Source organism: Mesoplodon mirus (genome assembly GCF_964341445.2).
Source record: "Mesoplodon mirus genome assembly, chromosome: 13".
In the NCBI taxonomy this organism is placed as follows: domain Eukaryota; kingdom Metazoa; phylum Chordata; class Mammalia; order Artiodactyla; family Ziphiidae; genus Mesoplodon; species Mesoplodon mirus.
Genome location: NC_138989.1, coordinates 17946617 through 17968974, shown reverse-complemented (window position 1 = coordinate 17968974; position 22358 = coordinate 17946617). Strand labels below are relative to the sequence as shown.

Here is a 22358-nt window from a genome sequence, read left to right as displayed (position 1 = left end):
GGGAAATGGGCATAGGGTCCTCAGGAAGTGGACATCTTGTGAGGGAGGGGCCACGCGGGTCCCCAGCAAATTACAAAGATGATTGGATCTCAGCTACTCCTGGCCTGTCAGATACAGTCCTTGCCTATCCACATATTTCCAGAAGTCCACAAGTGTTTTTTTGTTTGTTTTTTCTCGTTTTCCTCTATAACTGACCAGCTTACGTCTGGTGAGTACCACGATGGAGCTAAGCTCTGCTGGCTTTGGGCACCTAATGCTTCCTCTCTTTGTCTCTATGGTATTAAGTTTCATAAGAACGGTTTCCCACCGCACTCCACAACCAGAAACGACTAAGGAGCAACAACCAAATAGGCCTCTGCCCACGGTGAGGCTGTGACCATCACCATGTGGCAGCTGCAGCACTTTCACCCATCAGGTGACGGAAGCACGACCGCATTTAGCACACAAATGATCATCTAGGAGGGTCCGAGTATAAGGAGGTTGTGGACTGTTTGGATATCAAATCCTTAGTCGTCCAGTTGGTGCCCACGGAGCCACGCCATTCCCTTTAAGATGAGGCTGCTCCAGCAGTAACAGGCTTTAGTTAATGCCCAGGACCACATTTTCCCAAAAGGCCCATAAGTGAGCCTTTGTTCCCAGGCTAGCCCACCACTGGACTCTGATAGAGAAAGGAACTTAACACCCATTGGCTTTGCTGATTGTAAATCCTGCTCCACACCCCAGCTGCTCACTTCAGGTTAGAGGGTGGTGGGGAGCGTTGCATCCATTCCCTTGGACCAATCATCACAGGCAGGGCCAGCCAGGAAAAGCTGGAATTACTTACATATTTATTCAATAACCTTTTATCTGATTGAATGCAGGCTCTGTAATCAGACAGCCTGGGTTCAAACCCTGGTTCTGCCACTAACTAGCTGTGTGACCTTAGGCAAGTTACTTAATCTCTCTGGGCCTTGATTTTTCTCATCTATAAGATGGGAATACTAATAGTACCTATCTCATGGGGCAATTGTGACGATGAAACAAATTAGCATATATCAAGAGCCTAGGACACTGTCTGGCACAGAGAAGCACCTGATAAATGTTAGCAGTCTTTATTCCTATGTGCCAGGCTCTGTGCTTAGCCCAGGATATGCCACAGTGAACAAAACAGACACGGTTTTCTCCTGGGGCTTCCAGGAAAATAGACATTGATTAGATAATCCCATGTACATTGGAGAGGGGCACAGGGTTCTGAGACTGCAGAATGGGGCAGGGTGGGCAGGACAGGCTTTTCCTGAGGAGGGGGCACATGAACTGGGTCTGAAGAGTGAGGAGGGGTTACCCAGGTGATGACCAGTAAAGACTGCTCCAGGCAGAAGGAACTGCGCATGCAGAGACCCTGTGTCAGTGGGGGAAACATAAAAGGAGCTAAAAAAGAGCCGGAGCAGAGAACAAGGGGGCATGTGAATGAGATGAGGCCAGGGGTGAGGGGGGTGGTTAGGCATTGCCAGCCATGCTGGTGATTTGAGTCTTTATTCTAAAAACAATGGGGAGCCATTGAATCCTGCATAGGGAGAGAGTTCCTGCACTTGGAGCAAAGAAGGGGCCTCTGCTCTTATTCATTGAGGAATGGCATCCTGAACCCTATGGCAGGTTTTGCTCTTGAGTTTTAGGGTAAATGGACTCAGGGAGTCAAAGAGGTAAGGTAGTTGGCCTCTGCCTATATTGGCAGCCCCACCTGTTTACTCTCAGGCCTTAACTGAGTCCTTCCGTTGTTTTGCACTAAGCCTTCAAATCTCCATTTTCCAGATGATCCACCCTCAGAGAGCTCAAGAGAATTCCCTAAAGCCACATAGAAAATGTGAAGCAAGGACCCAATTCTCCTGATTGTTAGGGCTGTGTTTTCTACCCGGCTGCATTCAGTGGCCCTACCTGGTAGCTTTTGGTCTGACCACTAACCTGAAGGCCCCAAGAGGACAAGGACAGTGTGTGTCCTGCTTGTGGCTTATCCCAGTGCCCGGCGCTTGTCAGGGCTCAATAAATTTGCCCTGTACTGAGAAAGCCAGCAGTGTAGTCTTAAGGGGACCAGTGTCTCTTTCTGCCCATCAGTGGGGACCAGGTGGGTCCCTTTTCCAATCTGGTTCTCCTCATAGCCAGTGACTCCCATTTTTCTAGGTCAGGAGTCAGCAAACTGCAGCCTGTGGGACAAATTCACCTGTTTTTGTAAATGAATTCCACCTGTTTTTGTAAATAAAATTTTGTTGGGACACAGCCATGCTCATTCATTGACATATGGACCATGGCTGTTTCCATGTTACAACTGCAGACTTGAATAGTTATTGACAAGATCCACAAAGCTGAAAAGATGTGCTCTCTGGCTCTTTACAGAAAAAGCACCCTGATTCTATTCAAGGGAATGCGTTGTTCTCTGAGAGTTTAGTCTGTGATATGAGCAGGTTCCTAAACCCCTCCAGAGAATCTTCCATGGAGATCTTCCATAGTCAGGCTGAGGAGCATTTGGAGAAGTGATATCATTGGTCCCATCGCTGTGGCCAGGGGGCATTGGGAAACCGTGGCTGGCAGCCCCGAAAAACACAAGCTTAGGGGGTGGGAGGTGCTGTCCCCCAAAGACCCCATAAGGATAGAAACAGACAAAAGCAGCAGATTGTCTAGCCATCCTGAAATGTAGGGTGTCTGTAAAGTCCTCGTAGAATTTAAAATCTGTTTCCTGATAATAAAGCTGACATATACATCATTATATACATTTTTCTATTTAAAATTATAGAAAAGGAAAATAGAAAGAAAGGGCCACTGTCATGCTTACAGGGCACTGTAAGCTTTTTTTTTCAGTCCATCCTCTAAGTCCATCCCCTGAAGTATGGTGTTTATACCTTCTTATACCCTGCTTTTACACCTAACAAGGTGTGAGTGCTTTACAAGCATTCAGCATAAATGTGACTTTAACACCTGCGTCTTATCCCATTAAGGGACAGGCTTTCCACTGCATGGGACTTGAATGTTTCTTCCCACTATTTCTTAGGTGAAATATCATTGCTTCAATCTCTGAAGGCATTCTGGAGTACTTTTCTGGGTTCCTCTTGTGGAAGTGGAAACCTGCTCACTTTGAATGCTTGCATCTTACAGGTGTTTATGTGCCACGAGGTGTGCTGTGCTTTTATGGTCTCGGCACAGGCGCCAAGAACCAGCATCCTCTTAGCAATATTTCCTCCTCTACAAGGCAGATTTAGCGGCACAAGTCTTCCCTTGACATAGCTTTACCTGCTGCTAAGTTATTGCCTTCCCCCTTACATAGAGCACTTGCTGGTATAGAGAAGATTCACCAGCGCTCAAATACTCAGCCAGCACGGTCCCAGGCCAGGGGTGGAGGTTGGGGGCTTTTTTCTTGCTCCCTGGACTCTGCCGCTGACTCTGTGTGACCTTGAGCAAGGCACAGCCTCGCTCTGAGCCTCAGCATCCTCACCTCCAAAGGCTGCTGTGAGCCTACAAGAGGATAGATGCATGGCGTCTGGCGCATAGCAGAGGCCAAGGAAATGTTAAGCGTTTGTATTACGAGGCTTTGCAGGTGAGGAAACTGAGGCTCCAGAAAAGTGACTTGCCTAGGTCACGCAGCTTGTAAAAGGCCAGTTACGAGGCCCCTGGTCTTGAGAGTGGTCCCTTCCAGGGCACTGCTCCTGGATGGTTCTCACAGCTCACAGGGGCATAAGGGACTGGGGGCTGGACAGTGGCAGAATTAACTTTTCCCCAAGCTGTGCTCAAATCTTCTGAGAAGCAGCTTGTAGCTGCATGGGGGTCAGGGAGGAAAGGAGGCATCTGGGAGATGCGGGGCTCTGCATCTGCTTGCTCTGGACCCCCTGGCCAGTACCCCACCCCAGTGCCGCAGGTGAAGCTAACCAGCCTCTGATACCCCATTCAGAATAGAACAAATGACCAGGTCCCCTGGCCCTATGGCCTGGGAGGGGCTGGACCCTGCTCTAGGACAACCAACTCATCCCACTTTGCCTGGAGCTGACCCAGTTTTAGCACTGGAAGTCCCGTATCCCAGGAGCCCGCTCAGTCCCAGGCAGGCCGGGATGGTCAGTCACTCTCTGTGTAGACTGTCAGCCCAGAGCTGGACTCTCACTGGGTCTTGCCTGCTGCAAAGTCATGACTGTTCCCCTCTCCACCCCGACAGGTGGGCGATTGGCCCACTGGAAGTTCCTGTCAGAGCCGCCCTCGTGCCCCTCTGACTTGGCCATCAGCATCCTCCCCAGTTCTTGGAGAACCTGCCGTCTTTGGAGGTTTCCTATTTTATAGATAGAGAACTGGGACCTGGATGGGGGGAAGTCACCCCAGGGTCACACAGGTCCCTGACTCCTGGTCCGCTCGCTCTCCTTGACCGCTGCATCTTAGGGATCTTGCCCTCGGCTTCACACCTGTGGGTCTGGTGACGGGCTGTGGTTCAGGATGCGCTGGGATTCGGGGTGGACATCCAGGTCAGATCCTAGCAGAGAGACTGTCCCGCCCCCAAAGTGCTTTTGAACCCAGGCTAGAAGAGACGTACCTGGAATGCTTATGATCGGAGATGAGAGGAGTGGCCTTCCTCTCCTGGGTAAGGCTTTCAGAGTTTCTCAGCCCCTGCCCCTGAGGGCTGGCTCTTCCCGGGGAGGAGCGGGAAGCTCTGAGTGTCTCCCTTCCTCTTTGGGGACTTCAGTTTCCCTGTCTGTACAGACTGAGTTTTGGGCCCCTTCCAGCTGTAGCTTCCTAAAGTGATCAAGGTTCTGTCATGTGGACAACCCACTGGGGCTCTGATTTTCAGTTTAAAACAACCTGTGTGCAAGGCAGGATGTGAACCTCTCTCTGCATGTGTCCTGAGCCACACCTTGTACAAAGCCACTGGCCAGACCCTGGGAGACAGCCCTTCCTCCTTGGCTTCCTTGAGAGTCTGTGCGTTCTCAGGCCTCCCAGCCTTGGCTTCTGCTCTGTGCTCTCCTTGGGCCGCTGCTTTCCCCCTGGGCTGCCCGCCCAGCCCACCCCTAGCCCACCCCTACTTGTCAGCTCAAGGGCCACTTCTCCTTGGAAGAGTCTCCTGACAACTCCCCCCTGACCCAGGGTGGGTTAGGGGCCCCTCCCTGGTTCACCCCGGGGTGACGTGACTACACTGTGTCCTAAATGTCTGTTTACTTGTTTACTTGCTGGCTTCCCCACCATCCTCCTTTGCATCTGGTCACTCCCTACCTTCCAGGACGGGTGCCCTCTCACCTCCACACTCCACCCCCGTGGAGTAGTGCTGCGGCATTTCTCAGCTTGGGCCGCCCCCCTCCCCTACCAACTACCCCTCCCCTGTAAGTTTCCATGTGGTTCTAGGTGTTTCCGTGGTTACAGGAACCCAAGAGTGACCTTGGGCTCAGCAGAGCCCTTTCTCCTACTACCCACCCAAGCTTGATCAACGTCCCCAGAGCTGCAACAAACAAGGAGGTGTGGGCCGTCACGTGGCCTTGAGTAACCACACTTTTGCTTCCTTCTTTTACACACGGCCGTTGGGGGTTGGAGCGGTCTGAGACCACGGCAGAGGTGCCACAGCCGTGCTTGGCAGCACGGGCTGGGTCCTTATCGCTAAAGCAGAGACGCCGCTTCTCCTGGGCCCACGAGGCAGCCATCTCATGCTCTGCTGAGCACGGTAAGTGCCAGCTTGCAAAAACCACAGGGAGTGGCTGGGTGGCAGGGTCTCCAGGGAGACAGCCAAGGGCGGGTTGGGGGGGAGCCCCGGGCAGAGCCTGAGCTGCAGCCCCTGGAAAGGACACCCCAAAGCCCTGGGCACTCGGGATTGAGGTCTGCCTGGAGTTGGTAGCCTTATTCTGCTGTCTCTTCCGGATCCTGCTCCCCTCACTTCCACCCTGCCTTTCCTGTCAGGTTTGCCAGCAGCTGCCGGCTTGGGGGCTACTCTGAATTAAAAAAACTGGGGAAATCAGGAGCATGTCCCTAAAAATCATCCTACTCCTTCTTTCATGAGAGGTGAAGGGATTTGCTCAGGCTATGGATCCATAAAAATAGTGTTTCCAGGGCTTCCCTGGTTGCGCAGTGGTTGAGAGTCCGCCTGCCGATGCAGGGGACACGGGTTCGTGCCCCCGTCCGGGAGGATCCCACATGCAGCGGAGCGGCTGGACCCGTGAGCCATGGCCGCTGAGCCTGCGCGTCCGGAGCCTGTGCTCTGCAGCGGGAGAGGCCACAGCAGTGAGAGGCCCGCGTACAAAAAAAAAAAAAAAAAAAAAAAAAAAGTGTTTCCAAAGTGTGTTCTTCACATTCTTATAGGATTGAGAAAGTGATGCTTGTCCACAGCAAATTATTAAAATATTAGTATTAAGATACTACTGCTAGCAAAGGAGAAAATAATAATGATTAGAATACTCATTACTTTTGTATCTGGGGTGCTTTAGGGGCATAAAAGAGAATGGTGGGGGGCTCGTAACTAAAGCAGTGTCCCCTTACACACACACACACACACACACCCATAGACAAGGATCAGGGCCGGCAGGCTCTGGTCTCCTAGAATTCTTTTTTCCTCAGGAGGTGGCTCCCCAGCCTCCGGGCAGGCCACACCCTACATGGTCGATGCCTCCCTCACTGGGCTTGGCCGGCAGACAGGGGAGATTGAAACTCAATGGAATGGGCTGGGATGCCAGGCTGAGCACTCCCTGGGAACCTAGGCCTTCAGAGGGGCCGGGGAATCATCTGAGAATCCTGCCCCCTTTTTACAAATGAGAAAACCAAGGCTCAGAGCGGGGAAGCAGCAGCCCATGGCAGCATGGCTGGGAGGTGGCCGAGCTTGGACTTGTGGTGGCCCCATCTGGCCGCAGGACTCTCATGGAGCCCACAAAGACCCAAGGCCTCTGTCTCTCAGTCTCCTTTGCTGAGCTGGAGCAGGAAGACAGTGGGGGTGGCCTCTGGCTAGAAGGAAATTCGATTGTTACCTGTTGTACTTCTTGCTGCAGGACAGGCCACTAAATCAAGAGACAAGGTGTTGGAGCAAGGAATAGCAACTTTATTTGGAAAGCCAGCAGACCGAGAAGATGGCCCACTAGTGTCCCAAAGAACCTTCTTACCTGAGCTAGAATTCAGGCTTCTTGTATACTAAAAGGGGAGGGGGTGTGGCTGGTTGTTGCAAACTTCTTGGTGCTGGAATCCTTTGTTCTTGCAACTGTCCACATAGTTCTGGTCGCAACGTTCCTGTAAACCTCCAACAGGACAATTGTTATTTTCTGTTCTGCAACTTTTAAATCTCTAATAGAGTGGAAAAGTGTTATACCTTTAAAGGTCAAGCCCGGGAATATTTCAAGCTATAGGTGACATTCTTTTACAAAGGTGCAGAGCCAGTAGGACCAAGCAGAGGCAACAGAGCACAAAGGTTAGAGCTAAAGGAATAGATCCAACATGGAGTCAGGCTTGTTCTTCTCTGTTACAATTCCCTACTGTCAATGTCCATTCCACAATCTTGCGGGATAAGGGGTGATGACCCCTCTGGCTATTTCCTGCTGAAGGGGGGCAAGGAGGGGGTGATGGTGGAATGGAATTTATCAACTTGGAACTGGAAGTATTCCCGAGTCCTAGGCTGGGTATAAGCAGTTTGTGTTATGAGGACACTGCTCCCCCTTTTCATGGCCCTGTCACAACACTTAGACAAGCACTTGAACATATATAGAAACTCCAGCACTTGGGATGAGGGCACCTAGGCTGCTCTGCCCTGAGCTGTCGTTGCATGTGTCCCCTGTTGGCCACACAGTTCGCTTTATTAAAGCATTTCCTTTCCAACAAGTACAAGTGAAATGGGGGAGTAAAGTCATTGTTACCTATCTGGTAGGAGGCTGGTAGGATCTTAACAGCAGCTTAAGATCTTCTGATGGCTTGCAAGTCCAAGTCTGCAGACCTATCGGCTACAGATTCTCCTGCCTGGGCAGACACCTGTAATGGCCTACCATCCAATATTTCAAAAGGGCTTAATTTAAGCTTGCTTCTGGGAGCCGCTCTAATCTGTCACAGGGCAACTGGCAAGGCCCTATCCCAAGGTAAATGAGTAGTTTACAATCAATATGATACTTGTTGGGTTATACTTGTAGACAAAAGCAAGCCCATTGTCACTTTGGTGTTAGGCAATCCAAATTGAGGAATAATTTGCCTTTCCTGGGGCACCATCAGCCCCCACTTCTCATCTTACCTTTCTGTAGACCTCAGGGGGATCAAGTTCTGTCTGTTTTTCTGAGTTTTCTAGGAGAGCCCTCTGTAGGTGTTAAAGCATGTTCTGGTGGGACTCTGATATCAAGTTGTCCTGGTGAAAAAGTCACTTGAGCATTTAGTTTACAGAGGCAGTCTTGGCCCAGGTGGGGGATAGGGCATTCAGGCATGTACAAGAAACTGTTTTTTGTTTGTTTGTTTTTGCGGCACGCGGGCCTCTCACTGTTGTGGCCTCTCCCGCTGCGGAGCACAGGCTCCGGACGCTCAGGCTCAGCGGCCATGGCTCACGGGCCCAGCCGCTCCGCGGCATGTGGGATCTTCCCGGACCGGGGCATGAACCCGTGTCCCCTGCATCGGCAGGCGGACTCTCAACCACCGCGCCACCAGGGAAGCCCCGAAACTACGTTTTAATATCAGATTTCCTAATTGACACTCCAGTGGTTTGAAAATGGTCGGCTCTGTACTTCCCCTGATACCCCAGTGACTGGAGTAGACTGGGATGTTCTCTGTGCCAACTTAGTGTTTAGCATGGGATACGTTGCCCCTGTGTCTACCAGAAAGTCAATCAGTTTGCTTCCCACTGTCAATTTTACCCGGGGCTCCTGTGGGGATATTTGAATTGAGTGTCATAAATCCAGAGGAGCCCCTGGGCCTCTTCATTCTTCATCTAAACATTCTTCCCTCTCTACCTAATCTGAGAGGCCCCACTCCTTTCCTTTTTTAGCCCTCCTTTTTAAAAAAAATTTTTTTAAATTGAAGTATAGTTGATTTACAATGTTGTGTTAGTTTCAGGTATACAACACAGTGATTCAGTTATACATATATTTATATCTATTCTTTTTCAGATTCTTTTCCCTTATATGTTATTACAAATTAGTGAGTATAGTTCCCTGTGCTATACAATAGGTTCTTGTTGTTTATCTATTTTATATATAGTAGTGTGAATATGTTAATCCCAAACTCTTAATTTATCCCTCCCCCACCCCTTTCCCCTTTGGTAACCATAAATTTGTTTTCTATGTCTGTGGGTCTATTTCTGTTTTGTAAATAAGTTATTTTGTATCTTTTTTTTGAGATTCCACAAATAAATGATATATGATATTTGTCCTTCTCTGGCTTACTTCACTTAGTATGATAATCTATAGTTCCATCCATGTTGCTGCAAATAGTATTACTTGGTTCTTTTTATGGCTGAGTAGTATTCCATTATATATATATACCACATCTTCTTTATCTATTCATCTGTTGTTGGACATTTACATTGCTTCCATGTCTTTAGCCCTCTTGTTCTTTAATTTCAGGCATTCTCTTTCTCAGTGTCCTTTCTCTTTACAATAAGTGCATTGTTCTTTACCTAGTGCTGGCTTATCTTTCTCAGAGCCTCCTGTCTTCCAGGAATCCAATGCAACAGTTAGAAAAGTACATTTCACCTTGTGCCTTCTTTTTCTGTTTGTGTTCTCTGCTGTTGAATACCTTAAAAGCAAAGTCTACCAACTGAGAAAGACTCATTCCAAATGTACCATCTAATTTTTGTAACTTTCTCCTGATGTCTGGGGCACTTTGGCCGATAAAGTTCATGTTTACCTTTCTAGTATTTTTAGGGCCCTTGGGATTGGCATCAGTATAATGTCTGTAGGTCTGATAAATCCTTTCAAAAAATTCAGAGTGGTCTTCATTCGATTTGTGCTGAATTTCTTGAATATTTTCAAACTCTTTTGTTTTGGGACCCCTCTTCGAAGCCCTGCCAAGATGCACTTAGGGCAATGCTCTAATAAGGGCATTGCTGCCTCACTGAGGATCCCAGTTTGGTTCAACTGTGGGTGCTGCCAGGTGGGCTTTGGGTGTACCATTTGGGTCCATTAAGTGGAGCTGGTACGCTTCTTCCCTGGCCTTATCAGTGACCATTCTCCTTTCATCTCCTGTAAGGATCATGTTGAGAAGAATGTGTATGTCTGTCCAGGAAGGGTGATGGGTGGCAAAAATGGAAGCAAACAATTCTGTCATTCGGAAAGGATTCTCCCTATAAGGAGGATTGTCCAATTAAACAAGTCCAAGGTTGACAAGGGACTGTGCATCCATAGAAACCCAGCCAGCTGGCCATTTTCATTTACGCACCCTATGGGATAATTGCCATGCTCTGGGATGGCTCCCAGTCCAAATTGGGTGCCCTGTTGGGTCTTAGATGGTGATACCAGACGAGGTCCCTGTGCCCAGGAAAATAATTGATCCCTATAAGGAGAGGGAGCCAGTCTGACTACTACCTGAGCCCCGGGGTTGGGAATTGGGGCTGGAGCAAGAAGAATGGGAGGCAGTGGAAGAGGTGGAGGTACTGGCATAGTGGCTGGAGTGGCTGGGACCCAGCTCAGCCAGGGGAGCGTTTAAGGTTTGGAGCAATGTATCCTCATTCTTGTTCCCTTCCTTTTCTTCCTGTGTGACAGCTCTTGCCTTGGGTTTCTTTTCAAGCCTTTATACCGTAAGGCGACAGCTGTCTGACTTTTTCTCATCCTGATGGAATAACACAAATGCTTGCATGCAGGGGATCTTATCATTCTCCCCTGCTTCTTCACAGAATAGCTCTAATTTCAGGATTGTATTGTAATTTAGAGAGCCATTCAAGGGCCACCATTCCTTAGATCCTGACAGGTACTGTGGCCACACACTGTTACAATAAAATATTATCTTCCTCTTACTCATGGGTTCATAGCTGTAATCAGACCACTTATCCAACATGCACCCCGGAGAACTTTCTTTAGGGATAGTTGAAACATTCCCCATCTTTTAAAGACAGAAATACAAGATGGAGTCAGGCTTGTTCTTCTCTGTTACAGATGGCTGGTGTGTGTCTGTGTGTTGGTCCATCTGTCTACAGACAGACAGATATCCTCTGAAAATTGTCAGTTGTTATACTAAAACCAGGTGTAAGTCTCAGTGAATTCATTTGTGAAAGGACCTCACTTCCCCTGTACCAGGCCAGCAAATTTGGGTACGACAGTTGAGAGTTAGGTTTTTTGGAGGGTGGGAGGGAAGGCAAAAGAAATCTTAGCTATCACTATGGTTTGTGTCCCTGTAAAGGGTCACAGAACATTCAACAGATATATCTGCAGTCTTAAAATTTCATGGGGGCGGGTGGTAATTAGGAAAAGTAATGTCGGGAAAGGCTCCTTGATGGGGCTGGGGTAATTGATTAGAAAAGGTTGGGAAGTGCAGGATGCGAAATGTGAGGCCAAAATCCTGCAGATGGCACGTCCTGTGCAGCTGTATGCCTGTTGCCCTGACTCACTCCTGTGTCCACTCCTGCAACTCGCCTTTAATGAGCCCCCAGGACGCCAGGCCTGTGAGGGCCAGGGATCCTGTGGAGACTTGTGGTCTGGTGGGGGCGGTAGGGCAGCCACAGTGCCTGTGCTCCAGTGGGCCAATGTCACAGCGCCCACCAAGCACCTGCCCGTCTGCTAAGCCCTGGGTGTGTAGCGTGAGCCGTAAGGTGTCTGTGGTTCCTGTCCTCTTAGTGTTTATGAGCTGATGGGAATGAATGTTTTGAAAGTAAACAAACATTTTTTTAAAAAGGTTTAAACAACCGGACTAATGATGCCTGGGCAATCTGGGAAGGCTTCTTGGAGGAGGCAGCATTTGCTTCGGCTCCGGGGAATGGCCAGGTCATGTTCACAGGTGGTACAGAGCTGTGACTATGAGGTGGGCTCTGGAGCAAGACCAACCAGGTTGAAGTTCCTGCTCCTTCTCTTACTGGCCATGTGACTTTAAGCACCAAGTGGACCTCAGTTTCCCCATCTTTCATGTGGGGTTAATACGAGGAGGCTGTGGGGCCCAAGTGAGCTAATGGTTCATGCAGAGCTCTCAGAACAGTGTCCAGCACATTGTCTACACGTGATACACAAACCAGAGGAGGCCAGAGCTGTGTATGGCACCCAGGACGTACTGTGGAGACAGGTTTCTGGGACTCCCGGCCCCAGCTCTCTCTGACTGACAAGGTCAGAAGTGTGTCAAAGCTGTCCCAAGGTTGTAGATTTTTCAGGGATGTGGCCTTACATGCAGAATGACAATGACAACACCTGGCCTTTATTGAGCACTTACTTTGCGCTAAACGCTCAACCTGGATCAGCTCGCTTCAACACATAACAATCCCACAAAGTGTAGGCGCTACTGGTATCTTGTGCTCCAAGTGAAGAACCTGTGGCTCAGAGAGGTGTGTTCAGTTGCCCAAGATCACACAGCTTGTAAGCGACAGAGCTGGGACTGGATCTGGTTTGTTACTGGATTTGATCCTGAGCTGGGCCAGGTCCTGTCTGTTACTAAACCAAAACTGGGGTCTGCTCGCTTGTGTGCAGTAAAGCCGATCTACTGACACCAGGTTGTGGTGAAGGAAAGTGCAGTGTTTATTGCAGGGCGCCAGACAAGGAGTCCAGGACAGCTAGCGCTCAAAAAGCCCAAGCTCCCCGATGAGTTTTAGCAAAGCAGTTTTAAACGCCAGGTGAGGGAGGGGAGTTCCAGGGACTGTGATCAGCTCGTGCACAATTCCCTGATTGGTTGATGGTGAGGTAACAGGGTGGCATCACAGGGGTTAACATTATCAATCCTCATGTGCCAGGTCTGGGGTCATCAAGTAGTTAATTTCTTCCATCTGGTGGGGGTTTTAGCATCTGTAAAACAACTCAGGAAATGTGCATCAGATACTGTTATCTAGGTACTTCAGGAAGGAGCTAAAGCAGAGGAGATGGGGGAGGGGTCTGTCCTGGGAAGGCCCCACAGGGTCCTGCTGGGTTACATGTCCAGTGCAGCAGGACTCAGACCTGTGCTGCGATCTGGGGCGACACCTGGGCCTCCGCTGGATCCCCTCTCTCGAGGCTGCTTAACCCACACCCTGAGAGGTTCCGTCTTTTGGATCCTGAGATTTCAAGCTCTTGAACGCTGGGACTCCTGGGATTCAGGATTCCAAATGGGAGGTCCCAAGCTTCTTGAGTCCTACAAGCACCTTTCCTGAGTGGTCCAGGGCAGCCATGTGGCGCGGTCTCCAGAGCTGGGGTGTGGCCCCTGGCAGCTCGCTCCTCCACACAGCCTGGGTGGGGCTTGGGGCAGAAGCACCCTGGTTTCGGGTGAAGACGAAACGGGCAGTGTCTGACCTCCTCCGTTAAGCAAGCAACAAGAAAAATAGGATGTGGCATCTCCTTGCCCCTCTCTCTGAGCCCTGCCCACCCCACTCCTGTGGTAAGTGACTGTTTTCCTGCCATCAGAGGAGAGAAGAGGTGAAAGGTGGGGCCTGAAGGAAGTGACTTCACTGCCCTGAGCCTTGCTTCCCTAATCTGTGTAATGGGAACCATAGCAGCCAGTGCTGGAGTGAAGATGAATGAGGCCCGCAGATGATGAGATGATGAAATGATCCATCCGCAGTGGGGGTTTTATAACGCATCATAAATGTGTTTTAGCAAAGCTTAAAGTGATTATCCTACCTGCCGTACACAGCGCTTACACTCTGCTCCTCTCCTTGTTGCCTGCGTGGCTCTTTGGAGCCACAGAGCCTCTGGGAGCCATGTGGGTTTCAGTCACATGGGCTGAAGCCTGCCCAGCCACGGCCTGGCTAGAGGCTGCTGTGTCCCTGGTCCCTTCCCCTTGAAGCCCACAGTGTGGCAGGTACTAGGCACCTGGATTGCCTGAGACTGACTGGGACGAGGGATTTTCAGTGCTAACACTGCGGATGTCTGGGATAAGCTGGTCGCCTTCGACAGGCCCAGGCAGGGAGATGCTGGTTTTCCCAGTGCTCACGGTTGCATCCCAAGCAGGCGGGGAGGTCTCTGCTCTCACACAGGTCTTTGCAGCTTCCCTAACTGCTTCCCTAGTGTAGGGAGGTAGGGAGGTCGCCATCTCTGTACTCTCCCTGAGTTGGAGGCCCCCCTCTCCTCTGCGCCTCTGTCCACAGCGCCCCCTGCTGGATGCCAGCATCTGGGGATCTTCCCTGCTGCATCATTCCATTCTCATCTTTGAGATGGTATCGCCCATTTTACAGATGAGGAAACTGAGGCTCAGACTTGGTGAAGCGATCTGCTCAGGTTACACAGCGGCTAAGTGGTCTCTCCTCCACCCCAGGCTGCCTCTGTGTGCAGGGGACTGTGGGGATGGGTGCATGGGGAGAGCCCACATTGGGGAACACAACCTGGTCCCTTCCATAGTACCCTCCCAGCCTCCGTGACTCGCCTAGTTACCTCCCCGACACAGGAACTGGTGGGTTGCGTCTTCTGTTTTTGTTTCTCCCTCTCTGCTTCCAGGAAGTGACTGAGGGCTCTGCCTTCCAGGAACCGAGAACTGCCCAAGTGGGGGTGGTGGGTGTGAGTCTTCATAGTTATGAAATATGTCCCAGAGCTGGTGGCTTATTCCTAAAGTCCCCCACCTGCAGGAAAGTGGGGCAAGGTTAGGCCATATTCTCTTCCCCCAAGAAGGAACTCGACCCCCTGTGCAAAACAGTCTACCTCCCAAAGGCAAGTTCAGAGGCAAAGAGTGTGTGTGTGTGTGTGTGTGTGTGTGTGTGTGTATAACACACTTATTAAGCACCTACTGTGAGCCTGGAACTTTTGAATCCCTCATCTCATTGCATTCTCCCAACAGCCCTGTGAGATGGGTAGTGTTTGTTGTTCCCATTTTACAGATAAAACTGAGGCTCAGAAAGGCAAAGATCTGGGTCAAAGTCATTCCTCTTGTAATGGACAGAGCTGGGACCTGAACATCATTTTGTTAGACCCCACAATCTGTGCCCTCAATCTTGTGCCCTTCATAGCACCCAGTACAGAGGGGGCTGACCCTTCTGGATGATATGGCCTTCAAGGTCCGCCTTAGTCTTACTTTGCCCTCCATTCCCCAGCTGGGTCCCCAGTAGCAGCCACAAACCCATCAAGCTAAGCTGTTTTCCAAGCCTTTGCTCCTTCTGCCCCTCCAACTAGATCAGGTCTCTCCACAAAGCCTTCCTGAGTCCTCGCTGGCTTTGAATCTGATCTCTGCCACTCGGCAGCTGTGTGGCTTTGGGCAAGTTGCTCTACCTCTCTGAGCCTCATCCCTCCTCAGTAAAGTGAGGACAACTGTGAGAGCCAGATGTGTCTGGTGCAAATATCATCAAGATTGGTTTAAGAAATGATTTTAAGATAAAATCAGACTGGCATTTTAGAAACCATCATAATTCTAACTAACGTGAGAGGTTGGATTGAGCCTAGAAGCTGAGGGATCCGTGAGTGAGTTACAGTCACTCGAAGAATGATGAACAATTGCTCTCTGCCCCGAATTACATGAAGTGCAAGGAAAGGTATTGAATAAATGGAAAAGAATTTGAAAAAGAATAGATATATGTATCAATATATGTATATCTGAATCACCTTGCTGTACACCTGAAACTAACACAACATTTAAATCAACTATACTCCAATTAAGAAAACAAACAAGGAAAGGTACTGGAAATTATCCAGGCTCTGCCCCAGACACTGTGCCTGGGACTGCATATTGCTGAAGGGTGCTATGTCAGGGAATCGAGTGATATATGAATCCTGCCCCAGGACACAGCTGTTGGTCACCACAGGAGTCTCAGCTGCAAGATTTTGAATCCCACAGATACCAGCCAGTGCCAGGGGAGTGTAAGGGGAGAGAGGGAAATCCAGAAGGCATGAGCGTTCACAAGGCCAAGTAGAAAGATCAATGAGATGTCCAAAGGGAAAGGCACTGCCCTTTCTGGCTACCTGTTCGGGAGGCTGAGGGGTGATACCAGGATGGACAGTGGCCCTCCCTACTCACAGGCAAATGAGATGACTGTCAACTCGCTGAGGATAGCCTCTTCAGAAAAGATTTGAGTTTATCTCCTGGCCCCAGATAGAGCAGTTGATGGCTCTGGGTCCTTGAGGACTTATGGGATAGATTTACTGAAAGAACTGAAGTAGCTGCCCTTTGTGGGAGCTGGAGATGGGAGCAAAGTGCTAAGGGCTTTGCAGATATCACCTCATGTTATCCTCACAATAGTCTCTGGATAGGTGCTGTCATTCCCATCATGTAAGTGAGAACCCGGCCAAAGGGAACTGGGCCAAGGCAAGACACCAATAAAGGATGAGAAATCTGAGAATCTGAGGGACAGGACAGGGCTGTGTGGGATGGGAGCCAAGATAAGGGAAAGTGGAACAGAACGATGTGGAGAGAGGAGTCAGGATCAGACTCTGAGAAGCCTCAAAGGGCCAAATGAACAGCTTTATCCTGCAAACCTGCAGCCACCAAACTCTTGCTCACAGACCCCATCAGTGGACAATATAGGAACATTGATCTATTTATTAATTGTATAAAGTACCACTGCATCCATGATATATTATAAATGTATACAAAAATAGAAATTAAGAAGTGACATAAAAGTTAATATAACTAGAAGATCTAATATTATCTTTCTGCACCCCAATAGATTGTCTTGCCCACAAATAAAAAGTTTTAATAAAAAAGAATAAGGAGGCAAACACATTTCTATGCACCATGTAGAGGGAGTTAAAGGGCTACCCGCCAGATGGATTCATTGATGTTGATTAGTAATAATAGCTGCTATTTGCTGAGGGTCTTCTGTGCACCAGGCATGTGCTGGATCACAAGGATGCCCCAGGCCAGATGAGCTCCCAGCTGTGGCCGTTGAGGGTGCTTGGCAGGTTCAGGGGTACAGCTATCCTGACATCCCTCTGTCCGTATCCCCCTCCAGGTGCCATGTTTCTGAAACTCCTACTGCTTCTGGCCCTGCTGGGCCCTGGCAGCAGCCTCCAGCTGTGGGAGACCTGGGAGGATGGAGCCAAGGAGGCCCCAGGCCCCCTGCTTGTCCGTGGCCGGAGAGAAGTGGATGAGGACGACTCCGACATATATGACTATGACATGCAGACGGACCCTCCAGAAATGCTTAACTATAGCACCGAGGCCCCCAAGCTTCTGCCTGTGATGGGAACATTGGAGCAGAGAGAGTCTGCAGGGCCTTTAACACCTGAGCCAATCACTCTGGAGGTGGCCACAAGGGACCCTGCTGTCCTGGATGCAGGAGGGGCAGCCACTGGGAATCTGAGCATGGAACTGGTCATACGGGTCACTCTGACCAAAGAACCAGCCACTGTAATCCCTCCCGTCATGGAGGATCCATCTACAGAATCAGCTGCAGTGGATGCCCTGTCCACAGGGCCAGCAGGCAGAGTGGCACTGGCCACAGAACCTGCAGCCACAGAGGCTCTGTCCACAGAGACCCTGCCCACGGAGCCAGCAAGCACAATGGCACCAGCCACAGAACGCACAGCCATGGAGGTCATGTCCACAGGGGCCCTGTCCACAGAACCCACTGCCACAGAGGCCCTATCCACAGAATCCACTGCCACGGAGGCCCTGACCACAGAACCCACTGCCACGGAGGCCCCGTCCACAGAATCCACTGCCACGGAGGCTCTGTCCACAGAACTCACTGCCACAGAGCCCCTGTCCACAGAATCCACTGCCACAGAGGTCCTGTTCATGGAACCCACAGTCATAGAGGCTCTGTCCACTGAACTGGCCGCCACAGCAGTTCTTTCCATGGAGCCCACTACCACAGGGGCCCTGCCCACAGATCCAGCCACTGTGAAGACCCTGCCCACAAGACCTGCTACCACAAGGGGCCTAACCACAGCCCTTGCTGTGCCCTCTGATCCTCCCAAGAGCACCATTGTGGCAGTTGGCAATTCATCTGATAAATTGATCTACAACTGGAAAAATGGTCAGAGTCTTTTCCCCTGGAGCTCCATGGCCCCAAGCCCCACAGAGGGCCTGCTTGACCCCAGCTCGGTGAAGCAGTGTCTTCTGGCCATCCTCATCCTGGCCCTGGTGGCCACCATCTTCCTCGTATGCACCGTGGTGCTGGCCATCCGCCTGTCCCGCAAGAACCACCTGTACCCCGTGCGCAATTACTCCCCCACCGAGATGGTCTGCATCTCGTCCCTGCTGCCCGAGGGGGGCGAGGGGCCACCTGCCATGGCTAACGGGGGCCTGCCCAAGGCCAAGAGTCAGGGCCTGAAGGCGGGGTCTGGGGAGGACCGCGAGGGGGATGACCTCACCCTGCACAGCTTCCTCCCTTAGCTCCCAGCCCGGCTGCCTGAGCAGGACAGCCCCCCAAGCGGCCTCCACAGCCTGCTGGGCCACCGCCCATACCCAGGCTCTATGCCATGGGTCCAGGCTTCCTTGGAGCCCCCCTGGGGATGGGAATGTTTAGGGTGGGAACCCTGGCCGCCCTACACAGGACTGAGAGCAGCCAAGGTCCAGGCACCAAAGCAGGCCTGGCAAACGGAGCCCCCAGTGGAGGCTGGAGAGGCCGCCTCCACCTCCCTGCCTCCCATGTGTTCTTTTTTTTTTTTTTTTTTTTCTCCCATGTGTTCTTGGCCCCCTCTAATGCCTCCCACGGCTGCTGGAATCTCATCCCCATGTGCCCAGGAGGACTCAGGGTTCCCTGCCCATACCCCCACTGCCACTTTCTTCTGGTGGCCATGGTCTCTGCACAGGAAGGGGGCACTTTTGGGGGGGAGTATGCCATTCCTGAGTTCATTTCCTGTCACTTCCCGTTTGGGGTATCTCTCCCAGGAGCCCAGGGTGAGGGCTGGGCAGGCTTGGAAAACCCAAGACTATGGGCTTCTTTGGGACTTTGTGGACAAATGAACTTCCATCTGGTGACAGAGTGACCCCCGTCCCACCCTCCCTCGCCTCCCTCTGTGGCCTTGTTTTAGGGTGGGCTCTGCCTTGTTCACCGAAGTCTCCCAGGGCCCAGCTCGGGGCGCGGGAGAGCACAGACACTCAGTAAATGTTTGGTAAACAAGCGATGGCTGAACGAATGCTTCAAGGTACCAAGGTGCCTCCTTCAGGTGGGGAGTTGGCCCTTTGCTGTTCACGCCCAGCCCCAGGCCCCTCAGGAAGACCCCTGCACGGGCTGTTGCGGTTACTTCAGGGGGCATCTTGCTGTACCCTTGGGCAGCTGGGAGGCGGGGTTCAGGCTGTTGGAGGGCAGAGGGTGCTGGCCTCGGGAACCACTTTTTTCAGTGCCTCCTGTGACCCAGTTCAAGCCTACAGAATTTGGTTCCCCCCGCAGATCTCAGCCAGATACCCCTCTAAACATCAGTGCCATCCTCCCCAGAAGCCCACCCTGACCCCTCTGTTCCACATGGGGCCCATCTCCCGTTAACACCCAGCGGCCCCTCCTCACAGGGGGAGCCTGGCTACACCCTACAAGGCCTTCCTACAACTGACCACTTGTCATGTAGAGTTGGGGGCCAGTAAACTTTTTCTTAAAGGGCCAGACCATAAATATCTCAGGTTTGGCAGGCTGCGTGGTCTCTGTTGCAACTTCTCGACTCTGTCGTCATGGCATGAATGCAGCGATGGACTCTGTGTCATAAATGAATGGGTTTGGCTGAATTCTATTGAAACTTTGTTTACAAACAGGCAGCAGGCTGGGTTAGGCTCTATAAGTTAGCTTGTCCCCGACTTAAGTGTAGAGTGACCAGATGTCCCGGTTTGTTTGAGACTGCCCTGATTTTAGCACTGAAAGTCCTATATTATGGGATATAAGACTTTCAGCTCCAGCAATCAGGACAGTGGGTGGCCCTATTTAAGCACTGAAACCCACGTGGACACTGAGGGTCAGATCAGGAAGCCAAAGGCTTAAGAGAAGTGAAGAGCCTGGCTTACTTCCTGACAGTGGTTGAGCTGGGATTCAAACTCTTGATTTTTGCTTCCCAATGCCTTTTAGTCATTTTTGTACAGGGAGAAGGACAACACACACACACACACACACACACTTGTACCTTCTAATACATTCATCTCAGGGGACTTTTTCTCTTCTAGAAAAATACCTCCAGGGGCCTCTTTGGGAATGCAGGACCCCTCCACTCCAGGGCATAACCTGCAGAGAGAGTTCAGAGAAAATGTTGAATCTGAGAGGTATTGGCTGCAGCTCGGAGAGGCAGGTTGGGGGAACAGGAGAGACTGGGGAAAGGCAGGAGGAACACGAAAAGCGTCAGGACCGTGGGGGACAGATCAGGGATGAGTGGAGAATTGTCTGCTTCTACCCTCCCCCACCCCACCTCTGAACCTCTAGAACAAGTGTGATACACAGGAAGTTGTGTTCAAGGTGCTTTGGCAGGGGCGCTGGTGGAGAGGGTTATCTACCGTGGGCGGGAACAGCTGACCCTGCAGAAGGCCGGTTCCTAAGGGAACAACAGGAGTTCACCTGGCCTTTGGCAGTGATCAGAAAAGTCAGGGGGGAGCTCCACATCACGGCGGTGGGGACCCAGAGGCTGAAGGACTTGGGGGCACATTTGGGCAGTCCCTCTGGGGTCTTGCTTCCCCGTCCATCTGGGCAGGGAGCAGGTCTCCGCGTTCTCCTGAGGGCTCCCGGAGCGCCTCTGCTCCAGGACGTCGATTCTCCATCTCTGCTGGAAGAGGACCACCCCTCTGCCGCCCTCTCTTCAAGGTGCAGGATTTGTCAGCAGCAGGGATGGTGGGTGCTTGAAGCAGCCACCAGGGGGCGCCCGACACCAGCTGTTGGAGCCAATGGCAGCCTGGAGCTCCGTTGGTCCAGGCTCTGAGGATGAAGGAGGGATGGTTCAAACAGGACGAGGCTCCAAACCCAGTGGAGTGCTGGTATATATTTAACAACTGGCTCCTTGGGTGGATTGGTGCCCAAGGTATGGTTTGCAGTACTTGCCAATTTCCTTGCTGTAGATGCTCCCATGGCTGCTTTTGAGAAACCAACCATTTATATGGTAGATGATACAAAAAGGTAAATAATGCCAACAGGGTAGGTAATAGTAGGATGTAGTAAAATCATGAAGAAGTGATGAGTTTTGAGTATTGAGGACCTTGGCTTTTAATATAATGTAATTTAACTGTGAAACAACTGACTCACAAAATTCTGAAAATTTGACAGCTGGCTCTCAGAAACTGGTATAGGCTGCCAGTGTGTCCTTCCCCTTGTCCAGACCTCCCCTTGCCCTTGAACATCACCCCCTGAATCTCCCCATCCGTCCACTGAGCATGAGAATCTGCCACATCTCCATGAATCCCCTCAAACAGCCTAGGAAGGAGGAACTAGGATTCTCCCCATTTTACAGAAGAGGAAACTGAGGCTCAGAGAGGTGAAGTCACCTGTCCCAGGTCTTACATGAGGATCTGAGATTGGAACCCAGACCTGTATTAGAAAACCACGTTCTTACCACTAAGTTACGCTATCCTTGAGATCACAGCGGGGTTCTGGGAGAATTCCATGCCCCAAACTCCCACCCCTGCAGACCTGTACTGGCATCTGGAAGTCCCCCGTCAGTCACCCTTTGTGGCTCCTGGTAGCTGAGGGAAGGCATTGGGACTCGGGAGAGTGACAAAGCCGAACCCAGCTTGCAGAGAGCAATGACACAGCAGAGCTGGAACCCAGGACAGAGAGAGATGGCTGGGACAAGGAGCTGGAATTTACTGGGCACTCAGTCCATGCCCAGCCCCACGCCAAATGCTTTATCTGCCTGATCGTATTCGGGCCTCACAACAACCTGTGATGTTGGGACAATTATTATCCCACTTTACTGCTATGGAAGCTGAGGTTCAGAAAGCTGGACCATTGGCTCTAGCAGGTCGCACTGCTAAGAAACCAGACTCTGCTGACTTCAGCTCTGGCGCAGGGAAGGAAGGAGGGTAGACAGGAAATGGGGGTCAGGAGGTGGCATGCTAAGTTTACTCCAGTCCCTTGTCCCTTTGGAGGGGGGGCTGCCAGCCCTGCGGGTGGTTCATCTGGCAGCTGATCTGGGCAAAGGCTCCCCAAACCCTCCCTCCGTATCCCACCCCCACCTGCCACTCAGCCAAGCCTTACCCGATGCCTGGGAAGGGGTAAGTGCTCCATAAAACATAGCTATTAGGATTATAAAATGCAGAAAAAAGACTGGAAGGAGGTACACCAAATTATTGAGAGATTAGCCATCGAGTGTGGGATTATAGGTGAATTTTATTTGCTTCTTTCAACTTTTCTGTGTTTTCCTAATATTTTTCAATGTACGGAACAAAACTGTAAGTGTTTAGGAAGTCTGGGGGTCCCGGGTCTCCCCAGCTAGTGAGTAAAGCCATTGCTCTTTAGCTATTAATGCCCACACAGG

General features: G+C 51.0%; 1 protein-coding gene across 2 annotated transcripts; it reads left to right on the top strand.

Moving 5' to 3' along the window:
- The first annotated feature begins 1734 nt into the window (after positions 1 to 1734).
- On the top strand, positions 1735 to 19320 carry SELPLG (selectin P ligand). Of its 2 annotated transcripts, none has more exons than XM_082639931.1 (2): positions 1735 to 5656; positions 16922 to 19320. In XM_082639931.1, the coding sequence occupies exon 2, from the start codon at positions 16927 to 16929 to the stop codon at positions 18307 to 18309; it is 1383 nt and encodes a 460-aa protein (XP_082496057.1). In that variant the 5' UTR covers positions 1735 to 5656; positions 16922 to 16926; the 3' UTR covers positions 18310 to 19320. The 2 variants fall into 2 exon arrangements, with proteins under 2 accessions (XP_082496057.1, XP_082496056.1); XM_082639930.1 differs by lacking the exon at positions 1735 to 5656 and adding an exon at positions 13317 to 13425.
- The last annotated feature ends 3038 nt before the right edge of the window (positions 19321 to 22358 follow it).